This window comes from Phaseolus vulgaris, chromosome 3 (genome assembly GCF_051622355.1).
Source record: "Phaseolus vulgaris cultivar YP4 chromosome 3, ASM5162235v1, whole genome shotgun sequence".
Taxonomy (NCBI): Eukaryota; Viridiplantae; Streptophyta; class Magnoliopsida; order Fabales; family Fabaceae; genus Phaseolus; species Phaseolus vulgaris.
Window position 1 is genome coordinate 34,079,096 of NC_143500.1, and position 17,340 is coordinate 34,096,435.

The 17,340-nt window shown below is 32.3% G+C and overlaps 2 protein-coding genes across 2 annotated transcripts; one reads left to right on the top strand and one right to left on the bottom strand.

The window, feature by feature from the left end:
* The first annotated feature begins 2,605 nt into the window (after nucleotides 1-2,605).
* On the top strand, nucleotides 2,606-4,875 carry PRXQ (Thioredoxin superfamily protein). Its single transcript, XM_068607623.2, has 4 exons — nucleotides 2,606-2,991; nucleotides 3,072-3,209; nucleotides 4,267-4,356; nucleotides 4,440-4,875. Exons 1-4 carry the CDS (start codon nucleotides 2,797-2,799, stop codon nucleotides 4,656-4,658), a joined length of 642 nt encoding a protein of 213 aa, XP_068463724.1. The 5' UTR covers nucleotides 2,606-2,796; the 3' UTR covers nucleotides 4,659-4,875.
* A 28-nt stretch (nucleotides 4,876-4,903) lies between these two features.
* FMO1 (flavin-dependent monooxygenase 1) lies at nucleotides 4,904-9,997 on the bottom strand. The gene is made up of 5 exons (XM_090300698.1): nucleotides 9,483-9,997; nucleotides 8,451-8,691; nucleotides 6,198-6,376; nucleotides 5,754-6,103; nucleotides 4,904-5,561 (listed from the first exon to the last, which is right to left on the bottom strand). The coding sequence occupies exons 1-5, from the start codon at nucleotides 9,945-9,947 to the stop codon at nucleotides 5,219-5,221; spliced, it is 1,578 nt and encodes a 525-aa protein (XP_090156824.1). The 5' UTR covers nucleotides 9,948-9,997; the 3' UTR covers nucleotides 4,904-5,218.
* Nucleotides 9,998-17,340: the final 7,343 nt, after the last annotated feature.

Consider the following 17,340-nt stretch of genomic DNA (forward strand, 5'->3'; position numbering starts at 1 on the left):
TGTGAAAGTCCCTGCCACACTCTAGTAAACAGATTAAAAATAATAATTGTTTGGGTAATAACAATCAGATTCCCCAATATCATGCTAAGAATATCTAGGATTTTAAGAAGAAGATGTCATTCATTTGATGAGAAATAAAAAGGGATATATCAAAAGCAGCTACTTTCGAAGTAACAAAAAGAAAAGCAACGACTGGAGTGGGAGAGTCAGAGTCGAAAAGAGGATTCCTCACTTCTTTCTCTCATTCAAAATTGTGCATGAGACTTTCGTCTCGCACGACTCCTAAGTGATAAAAGAAAGAGGATGAGTTCTTCTTTCTTTTTTTATTACTTTCCTCGTGTATGTATAAGACCAAATCCTTTTTATTTTGAATTTTCAAAAGGATTACTAATAAGTTTAAGCATCACACAATTTTCTCACGTGTTTACACTCAATACTCGTGTTTCACACATAAATCAATAATTAAGAATCACTTTCAATGGTAGCAATCAAAAGCTTAAAAGTAAAAATATTTTAACATCAATGAAAGAAAAATAATGAAAAACAATTTCACTACCAACAAAAGAGCAAGACAATTACAATATATAGAAAGAAAAAATGTAGACAAACACTTGAAACTTAGGACTTTTATCAAACAGGAAGTATACATTAATATTTCTTTTCCTCTCTTCTTTCTTTCTATTCTCCTCTTCTTCTTTCTTTCTATTTTCTTCTAAAGAGAGGAAAAAAATAGCAATTATCCAGTGTATACTTCCTTGTTTGATAAAACTAAGTTTCTACATACATATTTTTTCTCTCTCTATATATTGTAATTGTTTTGCTCTTTTGTTGGTGAAATTGTTCCACTATTTTTCTTTCATTCATGTTAAACTATTAAAATTTTATTAGCTTGTGATTGCTACCATTGAAAGTGATTCTTGATTGTTTAATTCTTGTAAGAACCTTAAGCTAGAGAATGAATGGTAAAAGGTAGTGTGATCATTAAAAAAAAGTCGAGTGTTGAGTGTAAACTGCGAGAAAGTGGTGTGAGACCTAAACTTATTGTTATTTTTAATTTGTTTACTTGAGCATGGCAGGAGAAACGCCAAATAATGGACTTTCACAAATACAAATGCAAGCCTTAACACAACATTTGGAGAGACTAATGAAACAACAAAGTGATGTCCATGAGAGGTTGATCAAATGGAGCAGGCATAACAAGAAAATCATGAAAATAGAGGGAGATATAGGAGGAGGAGAAGAGAGAATAAGGGATAACAAAGACAACGGAGATTTGATGAGATAAGATTAAATATTCCCACATTTAAAGGGAAGAGTCATCTTGAAGCTTACTTGGAGGGGAGATTAAAGTAGAACATGTGTTTGCTTGCAATGAGTATAATGAGGAGCAAAAAGTGAATGTTTTGACAATTTAATAGAGAGAATATATCTCTGCTAGGGTTCTTCCTTGCATCCTGTGATCTTATCAAAAATTCACCAATTATTATGGCAATCATCCTTAGATTTTCAAACTTTGTTTGTGACGCCTCTCTCTATCTAAATTTTCATTGTTACGGTTTTTAATTGATTCCATTCCATAACCCTAAATTCTCAATTCTACTTCTATTTTAGAATCATATCATTTGTACATATGTAATAAAATAAACATAAAAGGATATTTATATACTAACTTCAACATAAGATACTAAAATTTAAATAACATTAAAAATAAGAGATTTAATATTAAATTATTACACATTTAGATTTAGAAGTGTTTAATTTTATAAAAATTACTTTAAAAATCATATTGAAAATGTAAAATTATTAATAAAATCAGTTTGATTTGGAAAAAATTCAAATCAAATATAAAAAGTGATTATTCAAATTAAATAATATCTTATCATTTTGTTTGTGTTGATATTTTATTACTTAAATTTTTTATTTTTTATGTAATCTATTAAAATATGGAAAAATAATAAATATTAAAAAAATTATTTAAAAAGTTATAAAAATTAAATATTTATATTTATTTTTAATTAAACAGTTTTAAAATAATTTATAATTTATATTTTTTAAATTAATAATTTGTGTTCTTTTTTTTTATCAGTTTTGACTGGTTTCACTGGTTTGATGATAATTTCACACATCAGAAATTTTGTAGCAAAATTGAATCAAACAAAAAATGGTTTTTAGTTTCCATAGATCAAACACACCAGTCCTATATGCCAACCACAATTAAGCGCCTTCTTACCATAAATGACTTTGGAGAGTTTGAAGGTGGATAAAAGATGATTTCACTGTGGGTTGAAGGTTGATCGATACTAAGAAAAGTGGAGGTTCACCTACAAATACTCTTGAAGACTGAAGTCAATAAAAATGTTTGAGTATAATATTATAAAAATAAATTATGAGTTAAAGTTGTATGTTTACTTTAGGAGAAATGCTTGTATTTATAAGCCTTTTGGAGAGTGATAGTTAGTGAAACTTTTAGAGTTATTATGATTATTAATTAACAGTTTGATTATGTGAAGAGTTTTCCTTACTCAATTACATATTAATTCCAACATAAAGAATTATAGCATTAAAAAAACATCATAAATTACAGGTGTCTACCGTGGAAGATCCTGTGACGGTTAAGGTTAAAATTGAAAAGTACAGAGGTTGGGGTCAGAATTTGTCCACGCAACAAAGCCAATCTTCTATCATCACCATTCACCAGCCATTAACGCTTTTCCTTATCTCTCTCTTCTCTCTCTATCCTAAGGCCAAACGCAACATCTTCACTCACCATTTCCTTCTTCACCCTGCTCCTCACCAATGGCTTCCCTCACTCTCCCTAACCACTATCTTCCCACCTTGCTTCGCTCTCACTCCCCCAACTACCCATCTTCCCAAAATCTCTCACTCTCTTCCACGCCATCAAATTCTCAATTTTTCGGTCTCAAGTTGTCTCATTCTCCCTCTTCCTCAATCCCCTCTTATTCTTTCCTCAGAACCTCCATTTTCGCCAAGGTACATTTCACTCTTCATCAGCTTTTTGCATGTTGGTAACTTAACTTAATAGTTGTTTTGTGTTGTATGTTCCTTGATAGGTGAGTAAAGGTTCAAGCCCACCGAATTTCACACTGAAAGATCAGAATGGGAAGAATGTGACCCTCTCCAGCTTCAAGGGAAAGCCAGTAGTTGTGTATTTCTACCCTGCTGATGAGACTCCTGGCTGTACCAAACAGGTAAATACACACAATGTCTTCTAGGAATAATTCAAAGTGGAGATGCCAAGTTTTTAAAGATTTTTGGTGATTAGTGTAGTAAAATTTATCGAACTAGTGCATATTTCATTTGGATATTACTGAAATCAGCATATTTTTTTTTAAAATTACATCAATGATTCACCAGAACAACTTTGTTTAAAGAAGTCTTGTTTTATAAATTTGATTCCAAGGTTAGGTATGACTCTTGAAATCATGAATGTTGACAACAACTTTACTGTATATGAAGAACTGGTATGACAACTTTGATTATTGGTAATTTAGAGTTGAATCTTTTTATATATATATAAAATGAAATCATCAGGGTATAACAGGGTTTGAGTGTAATTAGAATTGAAGTAGAAGAAGTAGTGCATCCGAAACAACGATTTATGTAATTGTAGGCTGAGCGCCGATCAATTAATATATGCTAATATTTTTTGCACTACTACACTATTGCATTAATGTATATAACTAAATTTTTATAACTTTATTACCGTTGTAAAAATGATAAGTAAATTATTATAACTGTTGGTTGTGTTTCTGCTGTGGCCTTTCGAAGTATTGTTCAAGAAGAATCTCGATAGAACTCTGGTGTTGTATATGCATGATACAAATGGAGGGTAATAAAAGTTAGAGAATACTTCACACCCTGTTAGGTTTATCTGTACTATTCTTGATTTGGTTATCTCTGTATCCCTATTGTGGTTCATCTTTTGCTAGAAGGTTCTTGATGTATATAGTTATTGGGTTTTAGTCACAGCACATTAGCTTAAGCAGTCAGATTGGGTCCAAAACCTGTAAGGGGAGTCCTGAGCAGGTTGTCTATGGAGCATGAAGGATTATGGTATAATTCCAACAGGGTAAAGGCCTGCAATTGGATTATACTGTCCTGGTGGTGGTACAATGTATGCAAGAACATACAATCAAATCTAAAGTTGTATAGCAATTATAAAATGTCTCATAAAAATGACCAACAATTTCTTCTGACATAGTCTTATAATACGGATTGGAGGGAGTAATTTATTTTGTATTGCAGGCTTGTGCTTTCAGGGATTCGTATGAGAAGTTCAAGAAAGCAGGAGCGGTGGTGGTTGGGATAAGTGGTGATGATGCATCCTCTCACAAGGTAAAAGTCAAAGGTCTCAGTGTTTCACTTTTGTAATTAACAGTGTTATCTTTTTTTAACTGATTGCATTTGACGGAATGTAGGCATTTGCCAGCAAATACAAACTTCCATTTACATTGTTGAGTGATGAGGGCAACAAGGTGAGGAAGGAATGGGGAGTGCCAGGTGATTTCTTTGGTTCATTGCCTGGAAGAGAGACTTATGTGATTGACAAAAAAGGGGTGGTCCAGCTTGTCTACAACAATCAATTCCAACCAGAAAAGCATATTGATGAGACCCTGAAAATACTTCAGAGCCTTTGAGCCTTTTCATTCTTTTGTTTTCTATTCCCGCGGGCCTCATTCAGTGAATTTTAAGTTTGTAAGCACTGTAATTATGTAGCTGACTTTGGAGCCTTTGACACATTCCTTGGAGGTCATGACATGTAGAGACAAAAAATTTATAACCTCTCCGGATGGAAATAATGCCTCCTTCATTTGCCAAAAATACAGTGAGATTATTATATATGTATCTTTTGCACATGGTGATGTTATGTTTAGCTTCAATTGACAAAGTGACCATCCACTATAATTTCTATATGATTTGAATTTGCTATTTGAAACAAGGTTCCCTTCAGCAATACATATGATTTATTTGATCAAAGTTGTTGTAACATTGAAGGAGTTTTGACTACATCCATGGAACATGACTCTCAACTATCTAAACGACATTTGGCTCTCAACTTACCCTTAAATTTTTCGCCCTCGGTTTTAAGGTACCACCAAACTTAAAACCAGTGCAGCAATTATTTTTATTATTATTACTATTATTATTATACTAGTATTTATGCAGTCACTGAGAGAGTGGTAGTAAGCTTATATATTCAATCTTCCTTGGCATAGTCTTCAATGCTATAGGGGCCAAATACTTCGGATAACCAGTTCTTTTTCCTCCAGGAACTCCACCCTAAATCTTTACAAATTTCATCACTATGGTTGATGCTATAAGTTGAAATGCAGTGCCTCTTATAGAACCTAGTTGACCTTTTCATCACTTCTATCTCCTTGGCTGTTTGTGAAAGCATGCTCTCCACACTTGGGAGCTTGAATTTGTCATCTACCAGCCCAGAAAGCCACATGGAACGTATCTCTGACGAGTGAAGATTTGAAACACTCTCAACGAAACCCACAAAAGCCATGTTTGGAATCAATGGATGGATAGTTCCCCTATCATGATCAGCATGAATCATCTGTTAGTTCTCACATACGAATATTTAACATAATTTTGAACACAACCAATTATCAGGTAAAATTTATTAAAAATTACAAAATCACAATTGTAATTATAAAAACGAAATACATTCTTCTGATGTAGTTTTGTATGGAAGCAAGCACAATGAATTGAAGCGTCCTTCTTACCTATATAAAGGCATAATACCAGAAGAGTACTCCAACAAGCTACAAAAAGGCTCTGGTAAAATAGTTTTGAGTTTTTTCTTTCCATCAAAACCAGTTGCAAGAATCACTACATCAGCATTCAGCTTAGTGTTGTCTTCAAATTCAATTCCTCCATTCCAGAAGCACCACTTTGATGCCTTCTTAAAGACAATTTTTCCTTTTTCAGCCTCGGAGAAGAAATTTTCTGGCATGATGGCCATTTGACAAGATGCATAATCCTCCACAAATGGGTGTTCTGGTTTTAATCCATACTTCTCCAGTGGAAGTTTCCATAGAAGGTAGGACTCAATAAACTTTGAAATTCCACGCCTCTATAACATAGCAAAAAAGCATTAGCTATGCTTGTAACAACCATAATTAACATATATGTGATTCAGGATAGTGAAAAACTTTAATGTAATTTACCAGTGGAGATAACATGAGGCAAAAAAGAGTCCTGAGTAAGCCTTGATCGGGTCTCTCGTGGATAAACTGAGAAGATCTTGTTGAGAAGAACATGAAAAAGGGCAATCCCCAAATCCAGTAATGGGGAACTGTCCAATGCAAAGTCCTTACAACCATGGTGCAAGCTTGTCCTTCAGCTCCTTCAGAACAATACACCGTCAACTTTGTTATGCATGTTGAAATTTAAGAAACAAAAAAAGAGAAGTAAAACAAGACATGTAATTAATTAGCTATCTATATCTTTTAATCTTCATTACTTGGGCCATGCAGGTTACTCACAACTCTTAATTGACAAATAATGGAGATTATCTTAATTAATAATAACTAATATAATGATATGTTATTATAAGCAAAAAGAACATAAAAAATTAAATTAGTAAATTCCACACAAGTAAATGATGTGTTATTGTAATTATGTTTGCCTGTTACTCTGTAACAGGATGAAAAACATTGAGACAGCCAAATTCAAATCAAAATATTTGAAAAAAAGAAATTTCTTTGATTTTTCTAAACAATAATTAACACTTATCCCTCTCTGTCTATAGCATGGTAAGATCTACATGTCAAATAGCTTGAAGGTGTTTGTCAATGATTTTTCATTATTTATCGAAGTTGGTGGATGCCATGAGGTGTTGAAATTTTAATGGACTTTTCTTATGATGATATAAGACTCCCACACGTTGCTTTCATGTCTGTGGGTGAAGATGAAGGTTGGAACCCGTCGTTTAAAGCCATTTCCAAACATTTGTGAAAGTCAAAACTGATTTGTGGAATTCTATTTTATATGACTCATGACCTATGAATTCGTTTCATATAAAGCTTCACATGAAATATTATATTAAATAAAATGAAAAGAACAGTATGCAAGTCAAAACATATTTGTTTCATACATAAAACAAAAAGAACAGTAGTGTGCAATCAAAAACATGCAAGTAGCAACTTGGAAAATAAAGCCCCTACTTGCTTTAGCATTCAAGAAAAGCAATAATATAAATTATATACAACCAAAAAATCATTTGGAAAATTAGTGTTGTCTCCGTTGGTGCTTTATAAGCAGTAGAACTGAAAATGACATCGTGACAGAAAATAAAGCAGAAAGGAAAGCAAAAAGTAATAGTGCCAACATGAAAATGAGGTTCAAGAAAAAAACAATGTCGTTATTTTCCACAGCACAGGCGACAGATGATAAATAATAGGCAACATGTTCAGTCTGGAGCATTGAACGCCACCTTTGTCATCACCAAACTGTAAAAAAGGTTTGAAGAATAGCAGAAGAAATTTGAAAGAAAATCGAGGCACACGCATGCATCAAAATAATTGCCAGCTTTCACATTGATTAGTCAACAGTTCATTTTCTTTTCTTTTTAAAGGAACCATAATACGTTACCAAATACCATAATATTTTTTGGTATTGACATTTTCATTACATGTATTTCTTAACCACTAATAATAATTTGAGGGGAACAAAGATTTAAACAATAAATAACTCATAACATGCTGATAAAAAAAAACTCGTAAAACATAGTAATTTTCAGTTTTACTTCACAAAAATATTTCACATGCATCCAACAGATGTTATTTGTGCATCTTCTACCAAACGTTTAAACAGCATTTTTTGTTTTCAAAATGAAAAAAACCAACTATTTGGATTAATTTTATTCTGACTGAGTTACTCTATAGCTAAAGCGATAAATTATAAAAGAACAGATAATGTTTCTGACGGTTAGAATATGATATTTAACAACAATAAGTTACCAACTAGTATGATTTGTTGTTTATAAAACTCATAAATTATATATAGCCCTTATTATTGCAAATATAACTGTAATTAGATTATTTATTTAGGCTTAAAAGTCACATATTTTTACATATTGATGCAGTGTTAATTCACTGGAGAAAGTTTCTTCATAAATATCTTAAAAAAAATAAACAAACTATTTAACTTATGTAAAAATGTAATTTTTACATAAGTTAAATAGTTTGTGTGCATTAAAAATTATATTTAAAAACTTAATGTAAAGTTCTAGAGTTTAACTGATACATAAATTAATAACTAATAAAAAATTAATTTTGTTTTTTATTTTTATTAAATTACTTAATGAAGTTTTTTTTCCAAAGGGAATATAAATATATATATATATATATATATATATATATATATATATATATATATATATATATATATATATATAGTAAAGATGGGATTATTATTACCTTGGTTTGCCTGTGCACACTCCATGGCTAAATCAAGAGCTGACTTTTTGAAACCAACCACTACCACCTTTTTCCCTTTGAGAAGTTCAGTAGCAGCTTCCTGGTCAAGTTTACAGTAATCTAACGAATGCATCACCTTTCCCTTGAATATCTGTGGCCCTTTCTTCTGTGGAAACGATGGAATCTTGGGTGTGTCCCCATATTTCCCAATGCACACCACCACAAACTCGAACCCATACCACTAATGGATTAAGGAAACAATTATCAGCACATGCTCATATCATTTTCATACAACTTGTGTCAAATATTTTTGTTAATTAGTTTACAGTAAAAAGTTCTGCTACACAAGTTTGTATCATTCATTTGAAGATACTTATTATTAATCATAAATGTTAAAACTGGCAGATGGAAATTATTAAATTTAGTAAATTGGATTAAGGAAAAAAATACCTTTATGTTGGTTAATTGAACTGTTTAAGTATATTTAAAATGGGAATTTGTAATTAACAAATATTTGATATGATGCATCTAGATAAAAGGGTAAGGTAGCTAGTAATTTTTCACATTATATTCATCTCAGCTCATCACTGGTATAAAAACAAAAGTCACTGATAGGTCAGAAGCTTCATGCAACAAAACACTCGATTTTTCAAACTGGCAAATTGTTTTATTTATTTTTTAAGTACTTTAAATTCAAAAGTTACAAAATGTATAACGATCGTGGAATAATAAATAGTCCAAAACAATATTTCATTATCATTTTATAAATTGAAAATACTAGATAAAAATTATTTTCAAATGCATTTTTAGAAATCTAAAGAAACAAAAGTGTTCTTCCTTTCTTTGTGGGATGACGTGATGAGAAGAACTTTTGGCAACTTGTTTCTCAGTTTTGAAGAGTAATTCGGAAGTATGTGGAAGAATAATAACATTAAAAATCTATACTCACAAATTGTTTAAACCCTAGGTGTGTTTTTTTATGTAAAGATACGAAAAGAGTTTGATTTTGAGAAGGTAATAATTTGTGAAGACCTGAATGGTGTCTGAGTGATTGGTCTGCACAGCAACTTCCCACACAGGCTTACCGGGAAGCAGGCTTGAAAAGCCAGTGACTTCCCGGTTGCCGGAGAAGCGGATTTCCACCACCTTGGAGTTGAACCTGATGTTCTTGAGAACATCGAAGTGGTGAGCATAAGAGTGCAGATAACTGAGTATCTCCAAATGGGTGGGGAAATCGGGATTGTCCCTGTGAGGCCAAGGGAAATCGGTGAATTCATAATCACGACGATGAGACTGAAGCTTGGTGGAGTTGTAGGAGCAATGGCTCCAAACCCCACCAATGGAATCTGAGGCCTCAAAAACAATAGGGTTGTGATGGGATAACTGTTTAGCAGCTGCTATGCCACTTACCCCAGCCCCTATGATGCCTATTTTTGAGACCAAAATGGGATGGTTTTGGTTATCCATGTAATATGATTTGGTATAACTGGGATCCATTTTCAACAAGGTGTTTATGTGTGTATCTATTTGATGAACTGATTACTGCTATCAAAATGGTAGCCTTAGAAATGTATTTATAGATGTATGCAGCTGCATCACTCGTCACTGTGATGTCACAGAGCGTAGACTTCTACAGTGAACAAATCAGAAATACAAAAATACATAATATAATGCATGCAGACCCAGCTTTGTTTTACATCTTGAAAAACACATAAAAAATATAAATGTATTAATAAGAGATATTTAGCACTTTTAATAATATTACCAAGTTTTATAATGTGTGGTTTATATGTAAGTGTCTTACTAGTTATTATTTCTAGGAAATTCTTCCGTGGATATAACTTAATATCTCCTTTTTATACATATTTAATAGGAATTTTATAAATAATAAAATAAAATCATCATTTATTATATTTGTTTCGATTCTTTTTAATTTGGAAATGAAATAATTAGATTTTTATAGTAAGAATTTGATCGGAAAAGTATTTGATGAATTATGCAGAGAAAATGGAGTGAATATATACAGCCAGTAGATTCATATCTCTCTTTTTATAACTAAACCTCTCTATAGTACTCCAATTAATTTATTTTATTTTTCGTTAACCTTGAATATTAATTATATACATATTTTTGTGTTTCTAATATTAATGAGATACTGTTTCGTGTAGCATAAATTATATATAAATATTTAATGAATATAGAATGAAAAAATCGATACTCTCTTAAATAACTTTATTCATGATTTATAAATGTCTTTCTACATTGGCAAGCCATTCACATTTTAATATGTATTTGTGAGGGAAGTACATTTTGTTGGACACCAAGTTTTTTTTTTTTTTATCAATGAATAAACAAATATGGATATTTTAAGAATGATTGAATCCTTATAAGTTATGGAACTTCTATCTATGCATGTGGCATGAATATGTTTGGAAAATTAAGATAATTACGAGGCCATGACCTTTTCAAACAGAAACTAACGTGACTATATATATATATGAATCCACGCCAATAAGGGGTGATGGTCAAAGTACTTAGAAAACATTCATGAAAACACTTTATTTATAGGAGGTATATACATAGAAAGTGAACCCTAAGAGGGATTAAATATGTATATCATCGTATATTTCATTTAGGCTTTTTTTATGCTCCAACTCTAACTTGACAGAATAAAGTTAGTAGGACCAACCAACCAACGTACATAGCCAGTGAGAGAACACCTCGTGCACGTTTTACATTTTATAAACCTCACTCGATGAACTTCTTTACATTTTTTAAAACTAAAAAGACACGTATTTCGTGTAAATCTTATTATAATTCTTGTTTGCGGTGAACTAAGTATTACAGAATATTGGTTATTCAGACTAATTTGGCAAATACGTTTAAGAAAATGATAAAATGGTTGTTATAAGTTGAAAAACAATTGTTAATTGATTAAAGACGTGCATGAGTATATAGTAATAATTGAAGTAAAAGAAAGAATGGGTATGAAGGGGCGTGGTTTTGTTTTGTGTTGACCATGCAAAACTTTCAAGTCGAGTTCAAGTTTAGGGACTTCATTCTCGCAACCAATTGATTTACAGCGGATGAAGTCAACCACTAAACAATTATATTAACACAGCCATAAATTTACAGGAAAATAAATTTGCAGCATATGAGAAAAATGAATGTGATGACGATGTTGGGTGTCACATCTGGAATGAATAGAGAGATAAAGATATAGAAAAGGTGGAAGGGAAGGTATATGGTATGCATGCATCTCTCACATTCAAGCATTGCTAAGAGGTGGCTTGGGATTTGGCATTATTTTTGGAAAACTCATGCATGGAGGCTGGGTGGGAAAGGGGTAGGAACCTTGGAAGGAAGTTTGGGAGGAACATTGCACTTGGAAACACTTTATGCATGCATGGAAAATTGGAAACGGCTCTTGATATATCAGATTATTCTCATTTTTGCATGCCACCTACATTTCCTTCCTAAGTTCCTAACCTTAATAATGGATCATATTCTGTTTTTTTTTTCTAAGTGTGAACGTTATAATATTTTCATTCTGACGACAATGTCAAGGCTCTTATAAGCAATTGGACCGTATTATTTTTTGTTGACAATTTTTTGATTCAACGACAGCGTAAAAGTCTATGATATCAGTTTCAAAAACACCAAGAGGCACAAGTATGGCAAACTTACATATTTTAAGGTTTTTGATAAGAAATAAATTACACGATTTGGTAGTTTGTATTAGTAGTTTATATATTATTATAATTGGGTAACGCTGTAGATGTTGATAGAATATTGTTCAGTCTTTGGAGGTTTCTTCCTGTGCTTTTCTACTTGCTTTTACATCCGAATCCCAACTAAATCTCAATCAGATTATTTAATGGGGGTTATTGCTTAAAAAAATATAGTATAGTGAGTATAATATACTGCTACGTATTTTACTCTAAAAAATACACACACAAAAAACTATTTTGATACGGTTTATTGCTTAAATGGTTGAGAATTTGAATTTAATAATATAATAGTGCGTATACTTTAGTTAATAAAAATTGTGAATAATATATTATTATAATTAGATGTTTAATAGTTGTTATCTAATATACATTACAGGATTATGTGTAAAAGATATAAAGTTCTAAGCTGTAACTCATATCTAGAAAGTTATAAACTGGGTTGTACATATGGACTGAATTTGTTTTTCTTATCAGAAAAGGTAAATAAATGTAAAGTATTTTAAAGATTATTACACCTAGTGCATAATAAAAAAAAACACTTTCTATTGTGTTTGGATTGAGGAGGGAATTTGTGAGGAGGAGAGGAAGTGAATTTGTGAGGATTAGAGAGGATATGTGAAGATATCTAAGGTTGTTTGGATTGAGAAATTTGTGAGGATGTTTTATTGTAAGTTTACAAATTTATCTTTGTTATTAAAATTTTTTTGAATAATAAATTATGATTCTTTTTGTGTGTAGGCTTGAATTAATTAAAATTTTCTAATATATAATATTCATAATTACTCCTATTTTTAATAAAAAAAATTAAAAAATATAATAGAAAATATTTTTGTGTTAAATTGAAATAAAACTATTAAATATATTAAAATTTATGAAAATAATATTTATTATTATATTCATTTATTATTTTATATAACTATATATATTTTGTTAATATTATAATTTTTATTTTATTTTATTACTTTCATTATTTATAATTGTATGTTGTTATTAATAGTATAATTAAATATTTTTGAAATTATAAATAAATTTATGTAATATTTAATTTTGTATATTGTAATAAAATGCATGTACAAGAATATTTTGGTAAAATACAACAATCTCCACAAATCTCTTCATTTTGTGAAGAATGAAAAAAACCCTCCACCCTCTTCCACATCCACCCCTCACTCTCAAAACCATGGAAAAAAACACAAAAAACACTCCCTCCCTCTTCACACTTGGAAGCAAACACACCCTACACGACAGAAAAACAATAGACCCTACTACTGAATTTGTAATTAACTTTTCAATGTAATAACTTCTTCATATTTATGTAATTTTTTTCATCATCATAAGAAGAATTAACAAATACAAAGCATACCTCAACTCTATTACAATATCCCAAAAGAAACAACATCGAGCAAAATAGGATGAATCACCTTATGTAATATTAATTACCTACGTGTAAGTTTCTTCAACTTCCTTTGGTTCGTTTGAGTTACTCGAGATAACTAAATATTAAAATGAGTGAAAGACATTAGTTTTAATCAACCAATGTTATAATAATATGAGATATATTAAAAAAGGTAATTGAAATATTAAGAATATATGCTCTGATATGTGAATTGTAATATTTTGACTTGTCTTAGACAAGATCATGGTTTGTTTTTTTTTTTTTTAAAGTTGTTAAAGTGCGTAAGGAATCTATTAATTCGTTTTGTTAAAGAAGGGTGTTATTGACAAGTGCAATGTAAATATACAAAAACATATTTGAATAGGAAATTTGTGGAAGAACAATTTTCACAACTTTGTGCATCACATTACTAGAATTGTGTTTTGTTTGTCAAATGCTCTGAAGTGGAAATGTTGTGTTGTGTATGCAGGGCCAAAGAATAAAGAACGATGTGTTAGGAGAGGAGAGTAGATGTGGGTGAAAAGATGGTTAACAACAGACGTCAAGAAAAAAATGTTTTTCATGATGAAATACAAAGGTAAAAATTATGTAATGATGCAGGTTGGGGCTTATTAGTGGCTGGAGTGTGGGGATTTTAGTAGGAAGAGTACAATGTAATTTGGTACTTGGTTAATAGTAATTCAATTGGAAAAACAAAGTAATATAATAAATGGAATGTGGTGTCTATATGAAAAATGCATATTTTCAAGTTGTGTTACAGGAGTTACCTACTTCTAGAAATAATAAAATGATGGAATTGGATATGTAGAAGTAGATGAAAATATTAGGATGATCTGTATAAGAGTTGGTCCCTAAAATACCTCCTATTATATTATTTTTTTCTTACTAATAAAAAAATTTATAATAATATTTCATTCCCTATAAAAAAAATCTAGAATGTTTCTTAGTTATGAGTGAATAAGACATAATTTTTGCTACATATATGGCAAAATCACTATATTCAAACAAACTCGAAAAGAGCAGTGTAGGGATAAAGAGGTCATGGTGCTTTGCTGCAAAGAAGTCATCATAATGTAGCCTTGAAATCATTTTTTTTACCAGCAAGTAGCAATGAAATTAAATGGGTCCACTTCACGGGTGGTCCAACCCTTATACAGAAAATTAAATTTTCAAAAAGTACCTTTCCATCTACATATCAACCAATATGACATCCTACTGTCTAGCACAACTCTATCAATTAAAGAGAAAAATAATAGAAATGGTCAACCTTTATAAACATATTAAATCAACTACATACATACCAAGGGTTCTAGACACCAGTCAGAGAATGAGAATTTAGCTGACGATATCTTTGATGAAATCCAGGACCAAACCTTAAGTTGTGCCAGGGAGAAAACTTCAATATGATCAACCACTCCACCTTTAAATAAACAATTATTCCTATGACTCCAAATCTCACTAACCAACGTGATCCACACGTTAGCCATGATAAGATTAACTGAAGTAGACGCGTCCAAAATCTTGAACTGTTCAAAATGAGACCTAGGATCCATAAAGTCAACCGAGCTCACACCTAACCAGTCGTAACAAAGGTTCCAAATTAGCCAAGCAACTCTGCAACCAAAGAACAAATGATTTGTTGACTCCTCTGACATCCTTCACAAACAACACAAATTTTTCTCGACCTCTATAGCTCTTCTCTCTAGGTTTATCCTGCAAGCAACCTTGTTTTCAATCACTCTTCAAGTTGTGACGTGAGCTGAGGGAAGCGCCTTAATACTCCAGAAGAACTTGTACCTTCTCGAGTCCTCCTCATTTGCTTCTCCCCTTAGAAAACCATAAGCAGACTTAACTGAAAACTCTGCTGACTCACTATCCTTCCAAACCTATCTATCCACTGTTTCCATCTCGGTCCTCTTGTTGGAAATCATCTCTAAGACTTGGCATTCTTGCTCCTCCTCCCAAGCGAAAAAAAAACCCTTCTCCACCTTAAGTTCCACTCCTAGGTCCCGTTCACCCTTGTTCTACAATCACATAGATTTGCCTCCTTAAGAACGGACAAAGAAAACAACCTTGGAAACTTGCTTTTCAAGTCTTCTTAGTCTACCCAAATATCTGACCAAAACAGAACATCTTTCTTGTTTTCGACCACCCAATTTAAACGATCTTCAAACTTCCCTCCACATTCCTTGAACCTCCAGACCTTCATTAAATCTCTCCACCACAGTGAGACCTTACCATTATTAGTTCGCTGCTCCTTTAGTCCTCTCCATCCTCCATACTTAGATTCGAAGACCTCCCTCCACAACCCCCTTGTTTCTGTTTTCAGACGCCAACTCCATTTTTCCAGCAAAGCCAAATTAAATTGTTTGACATTAATAATGTCAGCCCTCCCGCTTCCCTAGATTTACAAACCTTATCCCAGGAAACCCATGCAATCTTCCTTCCTTCTGACCCCCATCCCCAAAAAACTTCCTCTGCAGACTCACGATCTTCTTCAAAACGATAGACGGTAGTTTGAATAGTGAAATATAGAACATACTTAATTAAGCATATCCTCTTTGGCATCGAGATACATCTACCTTTCCACCTGTCTAGCCTTCTCTTTACTCTGTTTACCATTTCATCCCAGAAGTCACCTCTCTTATGACACCCCCCTACTGGCATCCCCAAATGCTTAAAAGGAGTTCTCACCTCGCAATTTTGAATTGTCGCAGAGTCTAGAATCTCCGTCTGATCCACCCCAACCCCACCAAGTATGCTCTTGAAGAAATTCACCTTAAGACCAGATGTCAACTCAAATCAATTCAACATAACCTTTATGTTAAATACACTTTTGATATTTGCCTTACAAAAAAACAAAGTGTCATTAGCATACTGAAGCATATTTATCTTTACCAACTTATTCCCAATCTCTAGGCTCTCAACCAAGTCTTTCTCAATCGTAGTCCTAGATACCCCAAGTAGCCCTTCAACCGCTATGAGAAACAAGAACGAAGCTAAATGGTTGCCTTTGTTCAGCCCCTTCTTTGGAATAAATTCCCTAGTAGGACTCCCATTTATGAGAATTGACATCGATGCAGATTCCAAGCAAACTTTAATCTAGGAAATCCACTTTCCACAAAAACCGAGCATGCCTAGCATATAAGAAATAAAATTCCACCTCATAGAGTCGTAAGCCTTCTCATAATTCACCTTGAAAAACACACAACTTTTCTTATTCCTCTTCATCTCTTCTAAAACTTCATTGGCTACCAGAATACTATCCAATAGCCCCCTTCCTTCAAGAAAAGCGGATTGCCTAACGTTGATAACTTTACTGATCACTTTTTTCAACCTAATAGCCAAAATCTTCGAAACCATTTTATACACACACCCTACCAGCGAAATCGGTCTATAATCGCTAAGTTGTTGTGAATTATCTGTCTTAGGAATCAAACAGATGAACAAAGCATTTGATCCACTAGGCCACTTACCCTTGACCATAAAATCATTTACCACCAAGACAAAATCTTCCTTAAGACAGCCCCAACAATACTTAATGAAACCGAAGTTGAATCCTTCTGGACCAGAGCTCTTTGAACTATCACAACTCCAAACAATGTTCTTAATTTCCTCTTCAGACACTACTCCAATTAGTGACACATTATCTTTGTTTGATAACGATGTGAACCGAACATTGTCCAGCCTAATTACTAGCTCGGACTCCCCGACAAATCTAGCTTCGAAAAACTCTTTGACCTTAGTCTTTACCACCTCCTTC